Raw genomic sequence first — 22,368 nt, 5'->3', positions numbered from 1 at the left:
AAAACAGAGATGAAAAACAACACTGAAGATTTAATCCAATTCTTTCATGAAACACCACATACAGAAGATACCATTCAGAACATATACACAATAAACTATGATGCTGTGGATATAAAATAAGAGGACACATTCCACATTCAAATGTTCAGCACAATATTCTGTCATTTTACAATCATACCATGAATAAATAATGATCTATTAAATATACACCAGAGTGTTTTATACTTAGTAAAAGTATATTACTAAATACAGAATACTTATTTATTCATTCCTCTCAGACTAGTGTGAACAGAATTTGCCCCTGTCCTTGGAGAGCAGAAATGCTCACTTCCCTTTAAATTATTTCACATTTGTTGGTGAAAAGCATTTCCACTCAGACAAAGATCATATTTGTGAAGTCGAAAACTCCATGGACAACTGTCACAAACTTTGGGGGAGAATTGATTGACTGACAGAAGTATGTCTGACTCCTCTATGGTAATGGGCAATATGCTCCCTTTCGGCTAGTTACTACTGGACCTTCTTCCAGGTGACCTATTACATCAGATATCCAATCCCCGTTCCTTGTTTTCCTTCTATCCATGTACTTCAATATGTTTAACTCTGTCAGCTGAAACACAACAAATAGTGACTCCTCGTCCATCCAAAGATTTGTGGTTTTTGCTCTAGCATTTTACATGACTGTGTCTATTTTTCTTCCCAGTTTTCTTCTACACAGTTATGCTGTTCGACTTTCGGGTCAAAGCCCAACACTGAGACTTTGGAGCATGCACAGATGCTTAGGCTAGTTTGGGGCCCATTGAGGTGTAAACATGCGAGAGCAAATCGACTCCCAACCGCATGATCTGGGTGAGTTAAGTTTGAATTCATGAAATCAGAGTTAGTTTTAGTCAGACTAACAAAATCAACTTTTTCAACATAATGTAAAATTTCTTAGAGTTTTACCGTTGGCACTGGCTGATTGGGGCTCCTGTGGGGACGCTGGCCTGCTGGGGGTCTTTGTCTCTGCAGGGGCTACTGGGACTGGAGAGGGTGGCTGTGCAGGTGGTTGTGACACCTGAGGGGATGGAGGCCGGCCTGCTGGGGTTGTAGGCTGTACGGGCTCAGCTGGAGGACTGGGTTCTAGAAACATAATAGCAAAATAACATGAAACTGGAGCCACATCCATCTATTCACCTCCTCTGAGCAGCTTAAGAATGAACAATGTCAGCAAAGCAGACAATGAAGTATCAATATTCCTTCACCCCTACACGTTAATCATCTACCTGGTATGACTGTCTGTTTGAAGAGCTCCTCCCTCAGGTGAGGCAGGAAGCAGACGATTCGTTCCCACGTTATTTCCCAGAGGTCTGAATATCCCGTCCTGGAGTCGGCGCTGTGGAAGATCCCTGCAGTGTCCATCACCAGCAGCATGTTCTTCAGAGACTCTGGGATTGCCTCCAACTACACACACAAACACAAATGAAGCACAAGAGGAGGTCAGAAGGTCAGTTAGTCAATACCAGGTTCAGACCTTAAAATCCAGGAAAATGTGATCCGGCTTTTGACAACATGAAGTTCAAGCTTTGGGCAGTAATTGCTGCAAATTTATAGACCACAAAATATGTGTTACAAGGAAGGAGTTAACCTCAGTTATTTTTACTGCAAAAGTTTGTTCACCATATGTGGAGCTAAATAAATGCAGGAATTTACCATTCAGGCCACTCTGTATAATCAGGCTTTGATCAGCTCATGTCCTCATTTCCTGCTCCAGCAGTCAAGATCCTCACAGCATTTAACTAATGCATCAAATCAAAACTGTGTGTTAACTGCTATATGAGTATCCTCACCAGTAGGTCACTGGATCCTGCGTGCATGTACTTGTCCATGAAATCCAGAATGGTAAGCCAGAGGGCAGCGAAGGTGGGTAGAGACAGCAGAGGAGAGAGGTGCTGGAGGAAAACCTGGTCAGATGATGATGTCAAGTTAATAACAAAAAGGTGACACAAAATATTTCCCAGCACAAAGCTGCAGGATGAACATATTCATCAAAGGAAATGTAAAAGCTTCATGGGTCAACATGGAAAGACTATCAATCCAAATAGTCTGATGGTTTGAGATGTTCTCTTAATGTTCTTTACATATTTAATGTCTGTTTTTGGTGTGTGCTGCTTTGAACCTTTGACAGGAGTGTGCAGGCTCTCATTCTGGTCTCCTCCATACCGCCCACATCTGCTGGGCTGATGTTGTCTAGCAGCTTAGTCAACAGAGGGAAAAGCACCTGCAAAAACACACACACACACAGGTGTTCAAATGAACACAGGTGTAACTTGTGTCCCGACAGTAGAAATTAAATATGAGGATTCAGATTGTTTAATCCTAAAAGATTTTTTTTAGGATTAAACAATCTGGTTCAGAATATCTGACCACATTCACAGATTTCACACTGGTCTGTGTCTATCTCTTGCTGTCTGTCTTTCTCACCTTGTTGAAGCACGATTCCCACTCGGTTGCGTCAAGTGTCTGCAGATCGTGGACCAGCAGCGCCCTCTGGAGGTAGGTTAGGGCCTGCATACGAACTTGTCGTCTGGCATCACAGCACAGCCAAGCAATGCCTGGAGTGGAAAATGATATCAAAGACATGACCTGCTGTGGAGATTTATACTGACCTAATTAATCTGTCCCCCGGTGAACTGACTGAAACCAACAACAAAGCTGAAAGCATATTGTACAGACATAAGGCCAGAATGGGGTTTAAAACAAAGGAAAATAAAACATTATAAGCAACTTGTATTGGGCTGCATTAGACTGTGTATCTCCTCGATATTGTAAAGGAGTCTACCTTGCAGAAGCGGGCACCAGCAGCTGGTCCACAGGGTCTGGGAGTCGGCCTCGATCTTCTTTCCTGCAGCCTCTAGATGGCGCTGCTCCTCTGCCCAAGAGCTGTAGATGCTGGCAGCCCGGGTGTGTAGTGTGTGCATCAGGTCTAACAGCTGCATGGCCACAAACACCAACACACATGTTCATAATGCAAGTTTATAATGGAAGGAGTGTCTGAATAAAACTGTAACATGTTTCATTTACCACAAGCAACAAGCACACAGTCCCTTATATTTTTGTCTCCTTAAATCTTTCAAACAATTAGATGATGTGCTTTATATCCTGTGGGCATTAACAGTAGCTGATGAGCTGTTGACAACAACCCTGTAGCTTTATACATCTTAAGAGTGCTGGCTGTAATCAGGTGAAATTAGGTATCAGGTAAAAAGTTGATTGTGTTTAAAATAAGTTTTCATCTATTTTAACCAACCATTAAAAATAATATTTTATAACATTTATTTGAAATGTTGAGACAAAAATGAATTGAAGTCTCATTTTCACCACACGGAGACACAGATAGTTTATTTAATACTCGCAGTAGACCTGAGAATCTCCCTCAACCAGATGGAGCCGTAAGAAAGAGTGAAGCTTTGTCTGTATGATTGTTGAGAAAGGGAAAACAAAGGTTTCACAGCATAGATTAAAGGATTATACCAGTGTAATATTATCTTTTCCTGATGCCTTCCAATACAGGTCGATACCAGGGTGTTGCTCTCCTCTACCATTGTTTTGTTTTTTCTATTAGTAACAAAGACACCAACACTAAGGTCATGATAAAACATATTGGACATTAACTAACGTGCCTTCTAACAGAGAGTGAGGTGACATAATTGAAACCTAGAAGGTCCTTCTGGTAAATATTAATCACAAGGTAGCCACAATTTAAAAACATATCAAACTCAATGAGCACTTACAAAATGAACATCATGCTGATTTTAAGGTCACATTATGTAAAATACACTTCACAATGTTTTTCTTACACTAATATGTGTTCCTAGCCTGTCCACAAACCCCCCAATTATAAGAAAAGTCCATCTTCTCCGTCTTTTCAGAAAATGTGTACTCAAACATGCTGATTAGAGATTTTCCCTTCATGACATCACAAAGGGCAGTAACCCCTCCTCCAGGTGGGTGACACTTCCACAGCTAGGTGTTAGTTCTGCCCACTGAGTCTGACTTTTCACTGTATACCAACCCAAGCCCTTCCAGAGAGAGGGCGTGGTCAGACACAGCAGATATGCATTTAAAGCTACAGACACAGAAACAGCCTGATCTGAACAGGGCTGAAATAGAGGGGTTTATAGGCATGATGAAATGCAGAATCAGAGTGAATTTATATAAAGAAACTTCACAGACATGTTTTGAGGAGCTCTGAGACTAATTTAAAATTGTTAAAAAATGTCTATAATATGAGACCTTTAAAGAAGACTGGAAGTAACTAAAAGTAAAGAACATTAACACGTTAAATATTTTTTTCGGTGGTCATAATTCTCAAGAGGGAACTGAAGTAATTTCATTTCTCATAGACTTCTTTATATTTCTGTTTGCAATCAGATGAGTCACCCTCAGCTGGTCAAGCTTTGAGGGACTTTGGCACATTGACTTTCAGACCTGGTGTCTGTTTATATCACCCACAGTCTATTCCTATAAGATAAATATACACTGGTATTATTCTTTAACCTTTCATCCCCACCCCAGCCAACGCCACACAGGACCATTAGGATACAGTGAGGTGGGGTGTAATCTGACACACATGACAGATGTAAGCGGAGGTTTGCTGAAACACTTTCATCATAGTCATGCTAGGAAGTTACACCCGTCCTTAGTGTCCCTTTGAGAGCAAAAGCCATGGTTTCCTAGAAACATCTCCATGCCACAATCACCTCGTTTCAAATCACTGTTTAGGGGTACGTGATTTTATATTAACTATTTTAGTGCTTTATGGATTAAACTCAGCTACACTGAATGAAAAGAAAAATGTGGGAGAAACAAGATGTTTTTAGGATGGCTGTGCTCGAATCAACAGAAGAGAGAAGGGTAAAGAGTGCCGTTGTACTTACATCCTGACTAACCTGTAATGACACTGTGTGGTAGCTGGCAGGGACACCCTCGTCCTCTTCATCGTCGCTATGGGAGCGTGATGGACGCTGGCTGGATACCCGGCCGCCACCTCGTCTGGTGCTGCCTGCACCCTCTTTCTCCCTTCCCCCTGCCTTCCTCCTCATCCGGGACTTGGAGGAGTCGTATTTGTGGCTCTTTTTCTTGTCGTGGTTGCGATAACCTGAGGAAGCAAAGCATCCAAAAATGACCCTGTTAATTTATCTTTGTCAACTTGAGGGGTTTTGACTGACCAGATATGTTAACTGATTGTTTCATCGATCATACTGTCTTGCTCAAAATTTGGCAGAATTAGCAAATCCACAATTTTCTGAGCACTGCCAAAAGACATTACTGAGAGGCTATTAGGATGGCGACGGATGTCTGTGGATTCAAGAGTAACAGTTCTATTGGCACTGTGGTTTTTATTGGACTTTGAAATAGCCTCAGAAAAACTATAGACCTTTTCGTATTGCTGGCTGCTGAACTCTCTTCCACAAAGCTTTAAATAGTCATTGTGAAATGTTTTCTGTAGGAACCTGAACCCTCTACTCCCCCAGCTACATATGAAACACTACGTTTTGCACACTGTGACTGATTGGCCAGTCTACAGTGCTGCTGTGCCATTGTCTTTCACCTTACACCTTACCAACATTCACTCACTACAGGATTACTTCTCAAACCTTTTTGTGAAGCAGGTCAAAATATAAACAATCCAAAAATAATGAGTCATGGCTTATAATAAAAATCAAACTAGTGCTGTAGTCAAGTCCACACTAACCAAGACAAACCTAAGACCTAAGTGCTCCGAGACAAGACCAAGACATTCAGGGATCGAGACCGAGTCAAGACCAAGACCATTAATTTCAATGAAAAATTATCGACTTGTGTGAAGGGGTGTGTCACTCACTGGACGTGGAAAAAGTTAATCGTGGTCTTGACTTAAAACCTGGAGTCTTCCCAGACCGAGACTGAGACAGGGCAGAGTAAAAATGCTTTCTATTTCGAGACGTGACCTTAAAAAAAGTGGTCTCGAGACCAGTCTTAAAACCAAAACCAAGAACTACAACACTACATCTAACAATTAGAATTGACTATGTCCCATATACCAGCATGCAGCCGTTGCCCGTGCCCCTAAGCTAAGTGCTATGTGCCATTATCATGCAAAATACTTTTTTATCTTTCAAACACCTCTGACAATGGCATATGAAGTCAGATCACAGAGGCCTAACAGTGTATTAAAAGATTTTGCATTCACTATTAGTATCTCATACAGATGAGCGCCATCCTCAGCCCATTACTTTGATCGACCCATCTCTTTTGTCCGTCTCTGTAAAGCTCTGTTGACAGATTGTATCCAATAGCCTGCAGCAACAGGATCAAATGAATAGGCCATCATTAGTGCCAAAACACAAGTGCACCACTGCCATTTGCAACCCTAATCCCCGTCTGTAGATCACAAACGCATCAAGGAGAGATGAATGGAAAAGGGAGAAGAGTAGGTTAGGGGGGCAGATGAGGAGAAGGATAAAGAGAATAGAGAGGAAGAGGAAGAGGGGGAAGAATGTAGGGCAGGACAGATTGAGGTGAAAACATGAAGGAGGACAAAAACAAAACAAAACTGAAGGCAGCCACAGGGTGGGACATAAAGGTAAAGAAGATGACAAAGCATTGTGTTTTAAACCAAACGTTTTTACAAACTGCTACACAACACTTTTTGTTTTTTTCTGAAAGTCATTCTGAAATAAATCTCTGCCCTGGAATAATAAGAGCAAACAGCTGGAAATTAAAAAAAAAAAGATGAACGAGATTGACTAATTTCTGTAATGTCATTTTTTTTCCCCTAATACATTTGTTCATCATGGACAGGTACACTCATACAGGAGTGATATAATACACTACAGTAAGGCTATAAACGTGTTTGAAGTTTCAAATCAAAGCTTCTTAAATAATGTTTAGTTATAAAGCTAGGTCTTTAGATGGTAATCAGAACAATACAGATTATATAATCTTATTAAGAAAAATGTTTACAGATATAGATAAAGAAACATCAAAGTAATGGAGAATTTTTGAAACTGGCAAATATGAGAAAACAAGGAGAGATAAATGGAAAAGGGAAATGATCCCACGTGACACAAATCTTTGATCCAACCTGAATCGTTCCATTTGTGATCCATTGCACCATCGGTGCTTTCAGTATCTAGGTAATGTAGTCCTTTGAAAAACTCTACTGATATTTAAAAGCATCTCATCGTCTCACCTCCGTTGAGGCTGGCCTCCACAAACACTCGTATGGCTCGAACACACAGCTCAAAGTTGTCAGGCGTGACGTGGGCGGCATCACGGACGATGAAAGACAGTGTTTCCACACACTTGATGAGAGACTTGGTGTCGTGCTGGCCCAGGTCCTGACCCAGAGTCAGACTGTATTGGTTTACCAGTGGGTGGTTCAGCTGAGCTTTAGAGCCCACTGTTGGGATCTTACTGGTTTCCAGGTCATCTTTGCCAACCTGGTGAAGAAACAGAATTAGAACAGAAAACCACACATCAAGCATCCATCGAATCTTTCAAAGTACATTAAATCAATAAATAAGACATTAAAGGTTCCATCTTGACATTTAAAGTGTTGTAACCTCTCACTCTGACTTTTTTCAAAGAATCAAATATTCATGAAGTACTGAAATCAATAATGTGAGACACTTAACACATGACTGATTTTTGAATGAAAATGAAAAAGACAGTACATCTCGGTGCTCGCTGTTTTCTGTACATGTGTGAGGATGTGGGTGCGTGTGTTTGTACTGACCACGAGCCATCCACTGCTGGCTACATCCACGTCCGTAATGGAGCGAGGGATCCTGGCCTTGCTGTGATCGGTGTAGACCTCGGAGTCAGAAGTGTAGCCACGGTCTAAAACTGCTTCACTTGGATGATGAGACTGCAGCTCGCTATCTGACTGAGCGCCTAAAGAGGCACAGAGCAAAAAGAAAGAAAAAAATCCTTTAAATTCTTTGACTGTTCTGTATAAGAAGGGCTCATTATTCATCACTGCAGAACAGCAAGTTTACTGGAAGTTTGGTGAATATGTTCATATGCTCATCACTGCTAAATTTCCAGAAGTTTTTTTTACCCTCAGAAACAAAGTCAAGATGCTGAGAGGAATACTGAACCTGTATCGTTGTCAGTGGTGGTGGAGGCGAGCTGAAAAGAGGCGTGAGGTTTCACTCCCGCTCCGATGCACTCCAGCAGAGAGAAGAGCGTGTACCAGTCGTCTGTACAGTGGATGTTGGCTGCGTTTGTCTTCAGCAGCTCGTGGAGGCCGAACGCCACCTCCCTGGTGACCCGGGACAAGACGTGAGGCTTCATCATCAGCAGGTGCCGCAAAGAGAGGAGAACCTGTTGGTGCATGCAGAGAGGGAGGAGATTAGGGCTGAAATCTAAGTATGGTAATCCTGCTGTTATCAATATGGATTTATAATGTTCATCCTTTGACTCTAATTCCACTTATTTTAAGCTAACTTTAATAACCGTCCCCTGATCAAGAAGGAGCAGAAGAAAATGCATAGACAGAAGGGGAAAGTGTGATCACAACCGTTCTGAAAACATTTAGTTAACTACATTTTTATTATGAAGTGATGAGCCCTACTTGTTTGTTTTACGTACAAACTAAAGAAAATGTTGAGATGTGAGGCAGTTATCTCTGCATTAGATGGCTCATGGTGTGAAGATGTCTTCTAACATGAGGTCAGGTCAATGTGTAATGACCCGATTGTCAGCACACGACTCACATAGTCTTTGTTTAAAAACAACGAAGGAGTTTTTATTACATTAGGTGTTCCAATTAGAAAAGTCGCATTGACATAAAACATCAACACCTCTAACATCCATGATAGTGCCGTGAGTATGACCTGTGGAAGGTTTAAAACATCAAACTGACTGCGAGGTCATCAAAGTAAGGTCCCCTCTCCTCTAGTGTCAGTGGTTCTTCAAGACTAAGAGACTGACTGCAGGATTAGCTAAGTGACCCTGGTGAAAGGTGCTTAACATGTCACAAATCTCAACAAACAAAAGCATTAAAATCTGAATTATTTTTTCTCTCTCCTGTGAGCATTTGGGATAAACGACAGTGTTTGTAAGAGAATGTATAAAAAATTTTCAACTCTATGGATTGGCTCCCTCTTAATTCCTAAAAACTAAGATCCCTCAGGTCCTCTGAGGTGTCACTATTTTCTGTCCCTCTGGATCAGTGGAAGCTCAAAAGTGACAGGATTTTTTCTAAGTTGCGAGCCCCAGTCTGAGGAACAAACTGAGTGACAGGGCAGATTTAACATTAATGCCCTAAGGTCATCTCATGAAGTTGTGAATGTGATTTAGAAATACCTATGACTTGATTAGTCAGCAGATACCTACTCATAGGAAACCAGAGAGCATCATGCACTGGTGATAGAATATTAAAGTCTAGCTTGCTGATGAGTAGGCGATGACGAAGGGGTTACGTTGGCCCAGAGAAGAGTTGGAAGTGTGCACCAATCAATACAAATGTCTGCTCAGGAGGGCGGGGCAGTGAGATTGTAAGAGAAGCTTTTATTCAGCAACATGCCAAAATAAATGTTCTTTTTTAAATGTACAATAACAAAAAGTAAAAGTCACATTGCTGAAGTTTCAAACTTCTGGGACAGTCTGCTGACTTGAAATGATTATTTCCGCCCGTAATATCACACCGACTCTGCTGCAGTGTTTGTGTCCAAGTATGTCAAGATTTGTGTAAGTGTGTGTGTACCTGAGAGCTTATGTCCTCCCGTCTCAACAGACGGATTGCGAGTCGTAGAAGCCCCACCACAGCCCTCTCTACAAGGAAGCAGCTCTCATGTGCGTGAACACAGAGGTGACAGAGACGGTCACGTACCGTCTGCCACACACATGACACACGGTCTCTGCACACACAAACGGAGAAGGACATGTTTGATGTGTTGAAAATGACCAAGACATCATAAAAAAAAAACTGTCAGTGCTGTTTAGCTATCATCATCACAATTCCCATCATTACCGATTCTCCAGAACGATACGCAGCAACATCTCCAAGCAGAAGGCAGCATCCTCTTCATCATACGTCTCTTCATCTGGGGTGACTGATATCAGAGCCTAGGGAGAAGAAACCAAGTTAGACACCATCGCCATTATCCAAACTAGGTCCCAAACAAATGAGAAAATACATCTACCAAAGCAGATAAAGTCAACACAGGACAAGACAACTATGAGATATTTTACGTAAAAGATGCCAAGAAATGTTTGTAAGAAATAACCATTACCTTCATTAACTCCTGAAGAGACTCCAGCTGCAGGAATTTACTCTCTGTGATCAGCTTTTCTGGGTCACATTGCTTAAAAGAGAGAAAACAACATTTACAAATGATGATTTATACATTATTACAATGAAAACTGTCTGAACGTGGGAAACCACAAGGATTGTATCGGTTTACCAGAGAACATACAGAGTACTTGATCTGATATATTGAAGTCACTCTGGAAATATTTAAACAACTTCAGAAACTACCTAAAGCTGATGTGTCTTAGAAATTTTGTCATTAATACAAAATGTAGAATACATGTTCTATGTGCATGGAGAACAGAAAAACAACCAGATAAGGATACTTTAAATTGAACAGTCTGTAAATTCCAGAATAATAATTTTCAAAAAAACTTGTCTTATTTCCGTGTTATAGAAAAGTGGTAATGTGTACATCATTTGCAGTACGATAAGGATTACGTAAACTATGTATTAATAACCCTTAGATGATGGTTTTATGGTTTAAGTCATTTCAGCAAGATTTAAAAATAAAAACCAAGAATTGATTAGGGAAGGACTTTTTTCTTTTATTTGTATTTTATAGAGCAAAACGTTTATTGGCTGTACTACAAACCTATTTCAAAAATAGTTATGCTTTGAAATACTTTTGAAGTATCATAACCTTGTTATGTTTTTTTACCTTTATACAAAGGATGGCAGCCTGCTTGGCCTCCTGGTTTTCTGTGGACGGTCCTCTGAGTCCTGACTGCTCGGCTCCGCTCAACGTCAACCAGTTGACAAAACTCAGCACGGCTGACTCGCCGCTGTCATGGAACAGAGTATGAAAATGTATTTATTTTCTCTCGACTTTTGGTCAGATTGTTTCAGTGAACTCTAATCTCATCATCATCATCATCATCAGAGAGATGGTCCCTTCCTCTAGGAATAAAGACTTAAAGAGCAGGTGGGATCTATGCATACCGATTTGAAGGTGTTTCCTCTCTTTGAAGTGAAATTTTTCCATTTGGTTCCACAAAGTCCTCAACCTGTGAAAACAAGCACATTGTTTTAGCAATGGACAGCAGGTGGCAGCAAAGTATGTAAAAGACAGAACGTATGTGCAGTCTTTTTTCAAAAGCAGACATGAATCATTCAGTGACAGAATGTAAAAGAATGTTTGGAGAGTAGAAAACCAGTCCTGACCTCGACCATGGCTTTGGGGAGCAGCTCGGCTCTAAACAGTTGCAGCATTGAGTCCATGATGTTCTTCCAGCCCTCCCTCAGGATGTTGCCGTGCCGATGGGCGAGGTCAAACACGGTCTTGGCTGCTGTCTGTGCCTTACCGTTGCTGCCAAATACTGTAGGGAGGTTTTCTACGGACTGCAGGGAGAGGGGACACACCAAAACTTAACGGACATTCTGACACAGTTTCTCATACATACTCATTGATGTGATTCTGACTGTTCTTAGAACCACATCTGTGATTATGTATGTTTAACTAACAGATTCAGTATACATACAACATAACCTTATTGTCATTCATGTACAGAAGGTGTAAGTGTGTTTTATTAATAGCCCACTGAATAAAAAAAATCATGAAGCTGTTAAATAAAAGAAATTAAGAGCAATACTTTTGCTTAAAGTTAGATTTCTTGTTTGTTATTTTGCCTTATTAGACAGGAAAGACAGGAAAGACAGGAAAGGCCGGTTTGAACCCACGGCTGATGCGACGAGGACTTCTGCCTCTGCACATGAGGTGCGCATCATAACCGCTAGGCTATCCAGCGTCCTAAATTATGAGAAATACTTGATTAAAATATTGACTTAGTGATCAATTAAGTTCAATTTAAAAGGGTTTTCCTGCCATTTAAAAAGATAATTATAGTTTATTCAACAGATCCTCCTTATAGAAGTCATGCTGCTTTTGAACAACTATGTACCGCTGTGTTACTTGAACCCTTTCCTCCTTCATCTTCTTTTGTAAATACCATAAATAACTCTGTGTGTGTCTCGCACTTTTAATTGCAATGGAAACAAACAAACTGATGTATCATGGGACTTCTAAGTAAAAGTGGTTATCCTAAAGATAACATGGAACAAATTCATTCATCTGTATTTATAATGTAACCACATACCTCACTGCTCAGAGTGGTAAACTTGCAGAGGGAGATGATCAAATTGTCAAAAACATCACTGAAGCCATAGTGAGCTGCTATCATTGCACATTTCCTGCAAAAAGAAAAGAAAACATAAATGAATGTAGTGTATATATCTTGAAACATCACAGAAACATCTCAGCGTGTAAGAGATTGCATTCTTAAAGATTTTAGTAATGAACTTTGTGTCTACTGTTGTAGACTCTGAGGCCCTGTTCAGTGACCAATCAGCAAACTCTTTTTTTAAGATTTTAAGCTTTTATGCCTTTATTTGAGAGATATTGGATGTCTGTTGTTTTGCTGTACATTTATGTACTCATTCAAAGCATCCGCCTTTACCACGACCTTAGCTGGTGAGTACTTGAAACTGTGTACCTGAAGCCAGTGATTGCCTTCTGGAGGATGGTGTCATCCATACTCTTATCAAAGACATAAGAGAGGGCAGCGATGGTGGGACCCCAGGTCATGGTGAACAGGTCATGGTCATAGCTGCCAGGTGGCTGGCGAAGGAAAACACCCTCAGATGTAGCTCCACGGTGTAGCAACACACTCCACACGTAGTTCTCCTTCACCAACCCACTCTGCTCATCTGGCATCACAATCTCATCACCCCTACAGATTAAAAGAAAAACAGAACAGATCAGCTGTAACATCAGTCCGCTCATGTCACCTTTGAAATGAAGGCAATGAAAAAGGCTAGAGGGTAACCTTTGTGGAATCTGATTAAAGGATTACTAACGATATGATGCCTAAGTGTTACGTGTAAAGATAAATTAACTTTTTTTCACGACTTCTTGAAGACATTTATCTTAATGTCTAATATATTCCCTTTTTTATATTAATAAAAAAGGGAAAATCCTCAAACTTGAAATGCCTTAATAAAAACAGACTTAAAAATTGGATAAGTGATAGGATGTCAAATTTGCTGAAGTTTGAGTTCGGAACAATCTATTGGATGAATAGATGAAGATAAAAATAATCTGTTTGCAGAGAAATGAAAACTTTTAAATCATCAGGACACACTGAGCAGTTTAGAAATAGTGTGATCATTTAATTGTCCAGCAGAGCGTGCCCCAACTCTGCAGTCTACACCACCATCAGCACTATCTGTAGTATAGGAGGCAGAGATCTACCGAGGAGCAGCCATGCTGTTCACATTTTAGAAAAGTGTTGAACATTTTTTAACAATTATTTACACAAATGAAAGTCTTCTGAGTACACTTCATCATTGAAAATGTCTATTTCATTCAATTAAAAAAAAAATATCAACAACATATATCTTAAAGTAATGAAAATTGATTCGTCTTCCCGTCATTCTCCAGCTCCTGCTTCTCCAGAATAAAGCTTTGGGTTTGTTAGACAGTTGGATGGAAAAAACAAAATGATCCAACAGGTGAGAAACAGTTCAAGAGTTTTTTTTTGATAGAATAGACAAACAACTTATAAAATAATAAGCAGGGCTGTCAGATATTCGTTTACAATTTTAAAGGTTATTTTTCTTTAGTTGAGTGAGAGATACTGATCTGATGTTGATGTTGTTAATGAGGATGAGGTCAATCCTACAGTATACAGCTTACTTGATAGCAACGTAGATGTCCTCCAACATGTCCTGGTCAAAGTCTTTGTTTCCATTCACTCCCTTCAGATTTTTCTTGAATTGCTGTTTAAAGAAAAAACAAAAAAGGTGCAATCAGTTGTGAACAATTTAACTATTTGGTATCCTCATCCTCAACTTTATTTGAACACCATTAACATGCCAGTCAGTAGCTTAGCTTTACACACCAAAGCCTCCGGCATTCAGTTCTTCTTTAACCGAGCATCCGACAATTAAAACACACTCGTTATGTGTTACTTAATATGCTTAAATTGCAGCATTAGAGAAAGCAGGGATTAGAGCCCAGAGCCTCCTGTAAATAAACAGAGCCACACTGCGATGACTGACAGCCTCAAGGCTTGGTCTTGTGGCAGGGTTTGTTCTACTAGCAGGTTAGAAGAGGGGAAACAGGAGCTTCTCTGCAGGGACACACAGAAAATAAACACCGGCAGCAAGAGAGCCCGAGAAAGCATGAGGGTACAGGATCAGACATCTATTTGACATACACATTCTTACGCTCACACATAAATATAGTTTATTGCTTGGTATCACAGAGTGGCTGAGGGAGCAGTAGCTGGCAACAACAAGCTTCCAAATCAACAGCTTGCTTTGTTTTATGGACATAATCCCACTGACCTCACCTGCACCTCCCTGAAAACATACATGTCGTTGTCAGATCCTTGAGAATAGGATCTCATTTACACACTGTGATGCTAGGCATAGTTGTCTCAAAAATAACCACACTGCCAACACATGCTGTGGTGAATACTACAAATTGCAAGCTGCTAAGTAACTGAAGTGCTAGGCGCCACTTTTATTAGTCCTCTCCGCGCTATTGTGTTGAAGCCTCTGCCTGTTGTCTGAGCCCTGAGGTCAACGAGCTTTCTTCACTACACCGCAAGTGACCTTTGGAGAATGTATAGGGATATTTAAAACAACATAAAACAGCAGCTGTATGATGCGGCATGCTCGATCTGTTCTACAATTTATGAGTACATAAAATACAGTGAGAAAGAAAAAAAAGAAAGAACGAAAGCAAGAGCTTGCTATTGTTGTCAGTGAGAGTGGCCCACCCACAAGCTGCCCCAGAGACCCTGTTTAGTCTTCATCAGCTGTCAATCAATGGCAGAAAAAAAACACAGAGACAAAGACTGCAGACACACACACACACACACACACACACACACACACACACACACACACACACACACACACACACACGCACACCCTCGCCGCCTGTTTAGGATGAGTTCACCTCTCAGACGGACCACCACTGGCTACAGCTGTTGGCTGTGGGTTTTCTGAGCCGCCAAGCCTCACAAGTGCAAATGCTAACACTATCAGAGGAATGTAGTACATTCAGACAGACACAAATGGTGGCATATCCAAGATGCTTCAATACTCATCGGTTCTTTTTGTCCTTTCAGAATAAAATCTGAACACATTTCTAAGATCATTCAATGGTTTAATCTGAGGCAGCTATTTTAGAAAAAAAAAAAAACAGTACTGCCGCACAAAGATGCACCGAGAGATAAATTCACTATTTCAGTAAACAGATGATGAAGATGAGTTAGGTCCTGCCTCTACCTCAAGCCAGACAAAGTTATTATTAGATTATTAAAACACATTTCTTAAAGCCTATAGTTGTGTTCATTTGATGTTTCATCTACTTTGTGATTTCAGCCAAAATAACATAAATACATGATCCTATATGTTTTGTCTGAGATATTTTGTGACATAAGTTCTTGTGACGTTTTAATTTAATTTAAAAATTAAATGATTTAAAACTCTTTCTAACATTAAAGCTGCGAAAAAAGCAAAGAAAGGAGCGAGGCCGAACAATAATCCATGACTGCTTTCACATTTTACAATCCATATTCAAGACTAATAATCCGTTTAGCACCTCTCCACCTCAAAAGCGTCATGATGCATACCATCAACAAGAGCCTCATATATTCAGAGAGCAAAGATGAGAATTGGTCTTAAGTAAGCATGTTTGTGGTGTCTTTTCACTGGCCCTCCAGGCCTGATGAATATCACACATCTTTGTGCCTTCATCTTGGTTTATGCAATGACAAAGTTTAATAGAAATGAACAGAGACACCACTCACCTCTATGGTCATGGGTATGTTCTGCTTGCGAACATTGTGGTTGTGCTGATCAGTGTTCAGCATTATCACAGCGTAGGCCAAGGCAAACCCTGCATCGTTGGTCATGAAAGGAGAGCCGTTCACTTTCTGCAAACACACATACATTACACAAAATGTTACATGCAGTAGTAGTGAATAATCTGAGGCTTCAAACCAACAAACACAAAACCAGGGAACTGTATTACTCTGTATTACATAAGAACAGCCTATCCTTGTTTGAATCAGAGCTCAATCTGACCTTGCATGTTCGGCTGATATTCCAGTGGCTCCCATAGAGTGGAAAACTCATTTACAGTGTCACTGACTAAAATTACTCATCAGCTCTTTCAAGGCCTCTATTTCTATGTATGAGCGCAGTCTAAGAAAAGGACATTACTAGGAATAGTTTCCACATGGCTCCTCCTGCTATTTTGAGGAGTCAAATGTCCCCTCGCTCTAGTTTGTCCTTTGTCCATCGTTGTGGATCCATGTGTGTGTCTGTTTTAACACTTATGTCATCCTACTACAATAATCTTGAGGGGCAATCATGCAACAGTGTTTTAGATTTGCTTTTCTGTTTGGAGATGGGTGATATGGTGTGTAGAGCAGACAGCAGTAAGTAAATCATACATTTACAGATGTGGTACAAATAAGTCGTTTTGTAAGCCACTAGTCAGTCAAAGTATGTGATGTTGAAGTCAGGTAAGTAAAAAGACAAGTCAGTTTTCAAGCCAACATCAGACACATACAGCTCTTTGTGTTTTTGAGTCTTTAACAAATAAAAAACTGAATAAGGCAGAGTTACAAAGTCAGGCTTTCTTTCATGCCTACCAACCATCAGTGATGGAAACAGGTCAGACATGGATTTGAGGAGACGTTGGTTTCAAGTTGGCAAACTCTGCTGAAGAGTGCCCAGATCTTAGATGTTAGTGTAAGCCATAAAGCCATAATCCTCATATCATCAATAGTTAATACATGAGGCTGCTGAAATTAAATGAGTGAAAGTAAATCTTATGCCATAAAAACATGAGATTATTGGCACAATATTAGGTTTGGTCATTTCATATGAAAAGTCGAAGTGAGGTCTGCAGTAATTGATCTAGAAGTAAAAGCAGGGTTTAAATCTGGAATATAAAATGGGATTTGCAGATGGTTTATCTCTTGTTAAAAAATAATCTCTTTATCCTGATTGGGTACGGGTTATATTCTGCTCATGCTGCTGGTAAGATTCTAAGTTGTCAGTTTACATCCATAGTATTCAGTTTCACAACTTTTTAGTCCAAAGATGAATCTGAAAAGTTAACACTTTAGAGTCCAGTTGTAAGTTATCTTAATATGTTATCTAAGTTAGACTTCAGTCCAAAGTATAATAATGAGGCACACAGATCAGAACTATGTATTCATCTGACAGCCTCACTGCTGGTGATACACACTTAAGAATTGTGTCTTGATTTTTCAGAAGTGAAGGAGAAGTGCCTTACATGCCAGTTGTCTGTGAAGGTTTCCAGGAGTCTCTGGATGACAGGAGCCTCTCCAGGAAGTCTGAAGGCCTCCAAGTAGAGCCGCAGGGCCTCATCAATACGAAGCCCCTGGAAGGTGAATGTGCTGCAAATAACAGATTCACATTATAGCCCCATCTTCATCTTTCCACTAAGCTTAAAATCCAGGTGGTAAAAAACAAAATTAAACAAAAAAAAAAAACATTTCAATGGTCAACAATTATGGGCTGGAATTTCATACTTTACAAAGCTGTCTAGGAGCTCCATGTTCTTGCGATCGCTGACATACTCCCCGATCATCTTTTTGTCCAGTCGGGGGTTTTCTCTGAGCCATTGGGCCACCTGGTTGTTGTCAAGAGGGTCATTGAGGAGGCCTTTCTCCTGCAGGAACTGAATCCCCTTCTTTGGCTTCTGGTTAAACTGCTCTGTGCCTGTGATCAGCAGCTGAACACATGGAGAAAGTGAGTTGTGGTTGTACATTCTTTTAGCATTAGTTGTTGATGTTCACTTTTAAAATAAACATAAAAGCAACAAACACCTCTCACCTTTTTCTTTGTTCTAATGTCCAGCAATTCCTGGGAATCGGGTGAGCATGATGAAAAACGATGAGGCTTTTTCGGGGCTCTCTTCTCAGCTGGATGAAAACAAAAAAATAATTTTTCAACTGACTGTCTCCATCATAATGCTTTGATGTAAAGTAAAACTTCAAAGCCGAAGGCTCACCAGTTTCATTGTCTCCTTGATCCTGTCTTCCCAGTCTCATCTTCTCTGCCATTAGATGTCCACTGGTCGGTGGACACACTGCTGCAGTCTTAGATGGTGGAAGACCATTGGTGCTGCTCACTCTATTAAGATCTGCATAGACGAGAGAAACCGTATCGGGTTAAAATCAAATAAATAAAATACTTACATGAATAAATAATAAGGAGGTGCTTTAGAGTGTGGTCAAAACATTCCTTAAAGTCAGTGTTTGTGTCGGTGGATGAGTTTACCATTTGAAGTGTCTGTTCCGTTTTTGGTTGAACCTTCTCCTTCTGCCAGCATGCTTTCTGACTGGTCCTGTTGAGCTGTGTTGTTGACAACCTTGGCCTGGCAGTGGGCTTCAGTGCTGTCAATGACGGTGAGCAGAGCCTCCAGTGAAAGGAGGTGTGTGGTGTACAGCTGTCCTGATACTGGAAAAGCATTCTGTAAGGAGAGAGGGAATCTGTTTTAAAAAATACTGGATTTGATTTGATATAAAAACATCTTTAGAGGCGTATCCCAGATTATAAAAAAACACAGAAAGGATTTCTGCTATTATCACACAGATTCAGTATCTGTATCAAGGTCATATTGATCAAAGAAATTAAAAAAAATACAATTCAATTAATTTTATTGATGCTATTGTGAATCTTGAAATCACCTTACATTGCCAATACACTTCCTGATTTGTGAGTATACTATGAGTGTGGAAGAAGAAGAGTTTGGTTATTATTTTGGGGTATTTTTGCAATTATCAGCTTGAAATTAATTAAAACCCACAAGGACTATAGCCTGTGTACATGGGCCACACGTCATAACTACTAGACCATAGAAGGAAGATATCTCGAGACTGATTCATGACTTATCAAATCAGTGATAAAGAGCAGAATCTTCAATAGACAATAGATAATGTAGAAAGTAAAAATGTGAATCCACTCATAATCAAAAATGTGATCTTATCCTTCTCAATTGTGATGGAAACCGTTAATTACTTGAAGTATAATAATGATTATTAATGAACATTCCACTGCATTTGTACAAAAAAATAATTCATATATAGATTTTTTAAATACAATCTGAAATCTTCATCATCGTTAAGCTTATAGTGATCTTTTAAGGGGGCTCCTTACCTTGGACAGCAGCTTGGTGAGATCCTCAAACATATTGGAGCAGTAAAAGTCACAGTCATAGTTGATGTAGAGCTCAGTGACGAAGCTGGGGATCCTCCACAGCTGGACCAGAGCCTCCAGAGCCATCTCCTTCATCTCATAGGGCATCTTAATGTTCTCTGAGGTGATGATGTCCATCAGTTTCTTCAGGTACATCTGTCAGGGTTATGATTACAAGTCCACTTTAGTTTCTCCAAATAGCTGGATTACAAATGTGTCACTTTAGACTCTGCTTTAGGCTAATGGTCATTTGATAGAACCTGCAGATCATTTGATGCTTATCAAACAGGTAAAAGGGTACACTGGTTATATTCTCACCTCGAGCTGAAACTTTAGATGTAATCTCATACTTTCAAAAAGCAAGAAGCAAACTCGTATGGAAGCAGCATACAGGTTCATACGGTCCACACTCAGCAACTAAAAAAAAAGAATCAGAAAATAAACACTAAATTATCAATACAGAAAATCAACACCGTCCTTTTTTTGTTTTCTTCATGCAAGCTCACATTTTACTGTAGTTAAATGTGTTTACTACTTTCATTTTGAAGGTAAGAGTGATGGTTAAAACACTGCTACTGTGTTGTGATATAAGATATGGTTCAGGAAAGATTCAGCTTCAACATATCTCTTACGAAAGAAAATAAAGCGAGCTTCAAAGTAGGAGAGATTTCTCATCCTCCCTGTACATAACATCGACCAAATGATTTGTCACTTTCATGGTCAAATCCAATCACACCAATATGAATTCAACAACAAACACATCAAAACAAAAATATGAGCATACATTTCAACATTCTTCTTTACCTGGAAGAGATGTCTGCAGAGCTCATCTTTCACCAGTCCCAGTAAAGACTGGTAATTAGCAAGGTGTCCTGATTCAAGTGCTACGGTCAGCAGCTGCAGGCCCATGTGCATCATGGCGTCAGTGTTGTGGCGGTCATGGGGGCTGGTCAGGGAGATCAGGAAGCGAAAAAGTTCCCTTAGACATGGCAGGCCATAAGGAACGATGGAAGCTCCTAGAGATAGGTGATGGTGAAGGAAAAACTTTATTCATTTGCAGATCTGACTTTATATGACAAGTACAGAAGATTTCCACAGTGTGTAGATAAAAGACTCAATCTCAACTTTAATTTACATATTCTTGATACTCAAAGGAAGTGTTAGTCTTTTACTTTGTATAAAGAGTGAAACCCTCATCATCCTCACCGTCTCTTTGTGTGGACTGTGTGAATCGGACACCTCTGGGGTTGACGTAGTCAATGTCGTGGACAGACACGCTGTCTGACTGCTCTGTGATGGAGTCTTTGTCCTCCAGAACCTCTGGGATGGACTCCACTGAGGCTGAGTGAGCTGTCCCAACCGGCCTGCCTTCAGACTGGACACAAATTGAAACATGAAACTAATCACCAGAAATTGTGAAAGCTGAAGCCGCACATTAGTCCACTAACAGAGATTATCATTCTGCTTGAGTAAACAAGAATATAAGACACTATGGCAGCTAAAGGATGAAAAAGTTGTAGACACAAGTCATACAATGTATGTGGGTGTAATAACTGATAATGGCTAAACAGGATATTGTTGGACATCTTGATGGCATTCGAAACAGTCATACCTGTGCATCTGGAGAGCCCAGCTCTACTCCAGCTAGTGTAGAAGCAGCGCTAGGCGTGGTCACAGATGAGCTACAGTTTTCTAAGTCAGACAAGTCTTCTCTGGAGGTGGCCTTGGAACAGGTGTCCAGGCCGCTGTCTGTGGTTGTAGGGCTGGAAATGGACGAAGCAGCACTGTCCGAAGCTGGCAGGCTAGAGGCGGACAAGCCTGGCTCAATAAAGGGGACGCCACCTTAAGGGGACAGAGCAGGTCATACAATGGTGTAACATGCATGATGGTAAATGGTAAACGGACAGGAGCTTGTATAGCTATTATCTAGTCTTCTGAATACTCAAAGCGCTTTCACACCTACCCATTCACACACTGATGGCAGAGGTTGCCACGTTAACTGTCCATCAGTATTAACTAATCCATTCATACAAACTCAACACATCGGACATGTGGCTGCAGGAGCTGGGAATCAAACCCCCCGACCTTCCGGGTGAAAGATGGCCGACTCTACCAACTGAGCCACAGCCGCCCCTTCGCCAGACACAAATGTACAAACTTGTGCAGATTTCTGGTTTTTCTATTTGCAAATTAATAAATTCTCCACCTTTTACCCTGCAGACAATAATGTGACAAATAAAGTCAACTGCAGTATTTGTTGTGATCACAGGTTTAAGAAAGTCCTGAAAGCTGAGGGAAGATGATTGGTGCCTGCGTGGTTAATAGAAGTTTTTGTCTTTTACCTGAAATGTTGTTGTTACTGAGGGTGCTGGACTGCGCTGGGTCCATCTGACCGGAAGAACTTCTGACCATGTGGCGAGGTGGCCTTGGTGAGCGTTTCTGCTTTTTCCATTTGGATGACTCACTCATCCCACCAGCACGCATCTTTAACTAGAGGAAACAGATTGAATCAATGAGTAACACTCGAAAAGAACCTCACTGCTGGATCATCACTTATTGATAAAAGCCATGATCAGATAGGATGCTATGCTAGGATAGAAACATTCAAATGTTGTCCTCAGAAGATAAGAAATGTAGCTGATAGAATTTGTAAGCACTAGGGTGAGAGGCTTTGACACTCCAATGCTATGAAGCATTAGTGAAGCTTTTTCTCGACAGCAAAGACCGAACTGTAAGCCTGATGTGTCTCCACATCACATCATCTGGTCTGAAGACTAGTTTATTACACTGTAATAACATACTAAAGCAACAACAATGCAGGTATCTAAATAAAGCTT

The 22,368-nt window shown here is 40.4% G+C and overlaps 1 protein-coding gene across 3 annotated transcripts in view; it reads right to left on the bottom strand.

The window, feature by feature from the left end:
• gbf1 (golgi brefeldin A resistant guanine nucleotide exchange factor 1) overlaps positions 1 to 22,368 on the bottom strand; it is a 70,704-nt gene that overhangs the window by 3,022 nt on the left and 45,314 nt on the right. For 2 of the 3 annotated variants that reach the window (XM_020626476.3, XM_029275537.2), the window contains exons 9-39: positions 21,874 to 22,021; positions 21,144 to 21,373; positions 20,738 to 20,906; positions 20,336 to 20,547; positions 19,850 to 19,948; positions 19,493 to 19,687; positions 18,614 to 18,806; positions 18,345 to 18,476; positions 18,167 to 18,255; positions 17,863 to 18,065; positions 17,604 to 17,727; positions 16,105 to 16,230; positions 13,977 to 14,059; positions 12,775 to 13,011; positions 12,379 to 12,472; positions 11,447 to 11,623; positions 11,225 to 11,289; positions 10,944 to 11,067; positions 10,266 to 10,337; positions 10,004 to 10,098; positions 9,737 to 9,890; positions 8,127 to 8,352; positions 7,763 to 7,920; positions 7,217 to 7,466; positions 4,920 to 5,140; positions 2,822 to 2,972; positions 2,464 to 2,594; positions 2,159 to 2,260; positions 1,830 to 1,943; positions 1,266 to 1,443; positions 946 to 1,122 (exon numbers count right to left, since the gene is read on the bottom strand). In XM_020626476.3, the coding sequence (XP_020482132.2) occupies positions 946 to 1,122; positions 1,266 to 1,443; positions 1,830 to 1,943; positions 2,159 to 2,260; positions 2,464 to 2,594; positions 2,822 to 2,972; positions 4,920 to 5,140; positions 7,217 to 7,466; positions 7,763 to 7,920; positions 8,127 to 8,352; positions 9,737 to 9,890; positions 10,004 to 10,098; positions 10,266 to 10,337; positions 10,944 to 11,067; positions 11,225 to 11,289; positions 11,447 to 11,623; positions 12,379 to 12,472; positions 12,775 to 13,011; positions 13,977 to 14,059; positions 16,105 to 16,230; positions 17,604 to 17,727; positions 17,863 to 18,065; positions 18,167 to 18,255; positions 18,345 to 18,476; positions 18,614 to 18,806; positions 19,493 to 19,687; positions 19,850 to 19,948; positions 20,336 to 20,547; positions 20,738 to 20,906; positions 21,144 to 21,373; positions 21,874 to 22,021 (4,729 nt within the window). The remainder of the gene's footprint in view (positions 1 to 945; positions 1,123 to 1,265; positions 1,444 to 1,829; positions 1,944 to 2,158; positions 2,261 to 2,463; positions 2,595 to 2,821; positions 2,973 to 4,919; positions 5,141 to 7,216; positions 7,467 to 7,762; positions 7,921 to 8,126; positions 8,353 to 9,736; positions 9,891 to 10,003; positions 10,099 to 10,265; positions 10,338 to 10,943; positions 11,068 to 11,224; positions 11,290 to 11,446; positions 11,624 to 12,378; positions 12,473 to 12,774; positions 13,012 to 13,976; positions 14,060 to 16,104; positions 16,231 to 17,603; positions 17,728 to 17,862; positions 18,066 to 18,166; positions 18,256 to 18,344; positions 18,477 to 18,613; positions 18,807 to 19,492; positions 19,688 to 19,849; positions 19,949 to 20,335; positions 20,548 to 20,737; positions 20,907 to 21,143; positions 21,374 to 21,873; positions 22,022 to 22,368) is intronic. The other variant, XM_020626479.3, reaches the window with a different exon arrangement.

The sequence above is a fragment of the Labrus bergylta genome, chromosome 10 (genome assembly GCF_963930695.1).
Source record: "Labrus bergylta chromosome 10, fLabBer1.1, whole genome shotgun sequence".
Taxonomy (NCBI): domain Eukaryota; kingdom Metazoa; phylum Chordata; class Actinopteri; order Labriformes; family Labridae; genus Labrus; species Labrus bergylta.
This window is presented reverse-complemented; position numbering and strand designations above follow the sequence as displayed.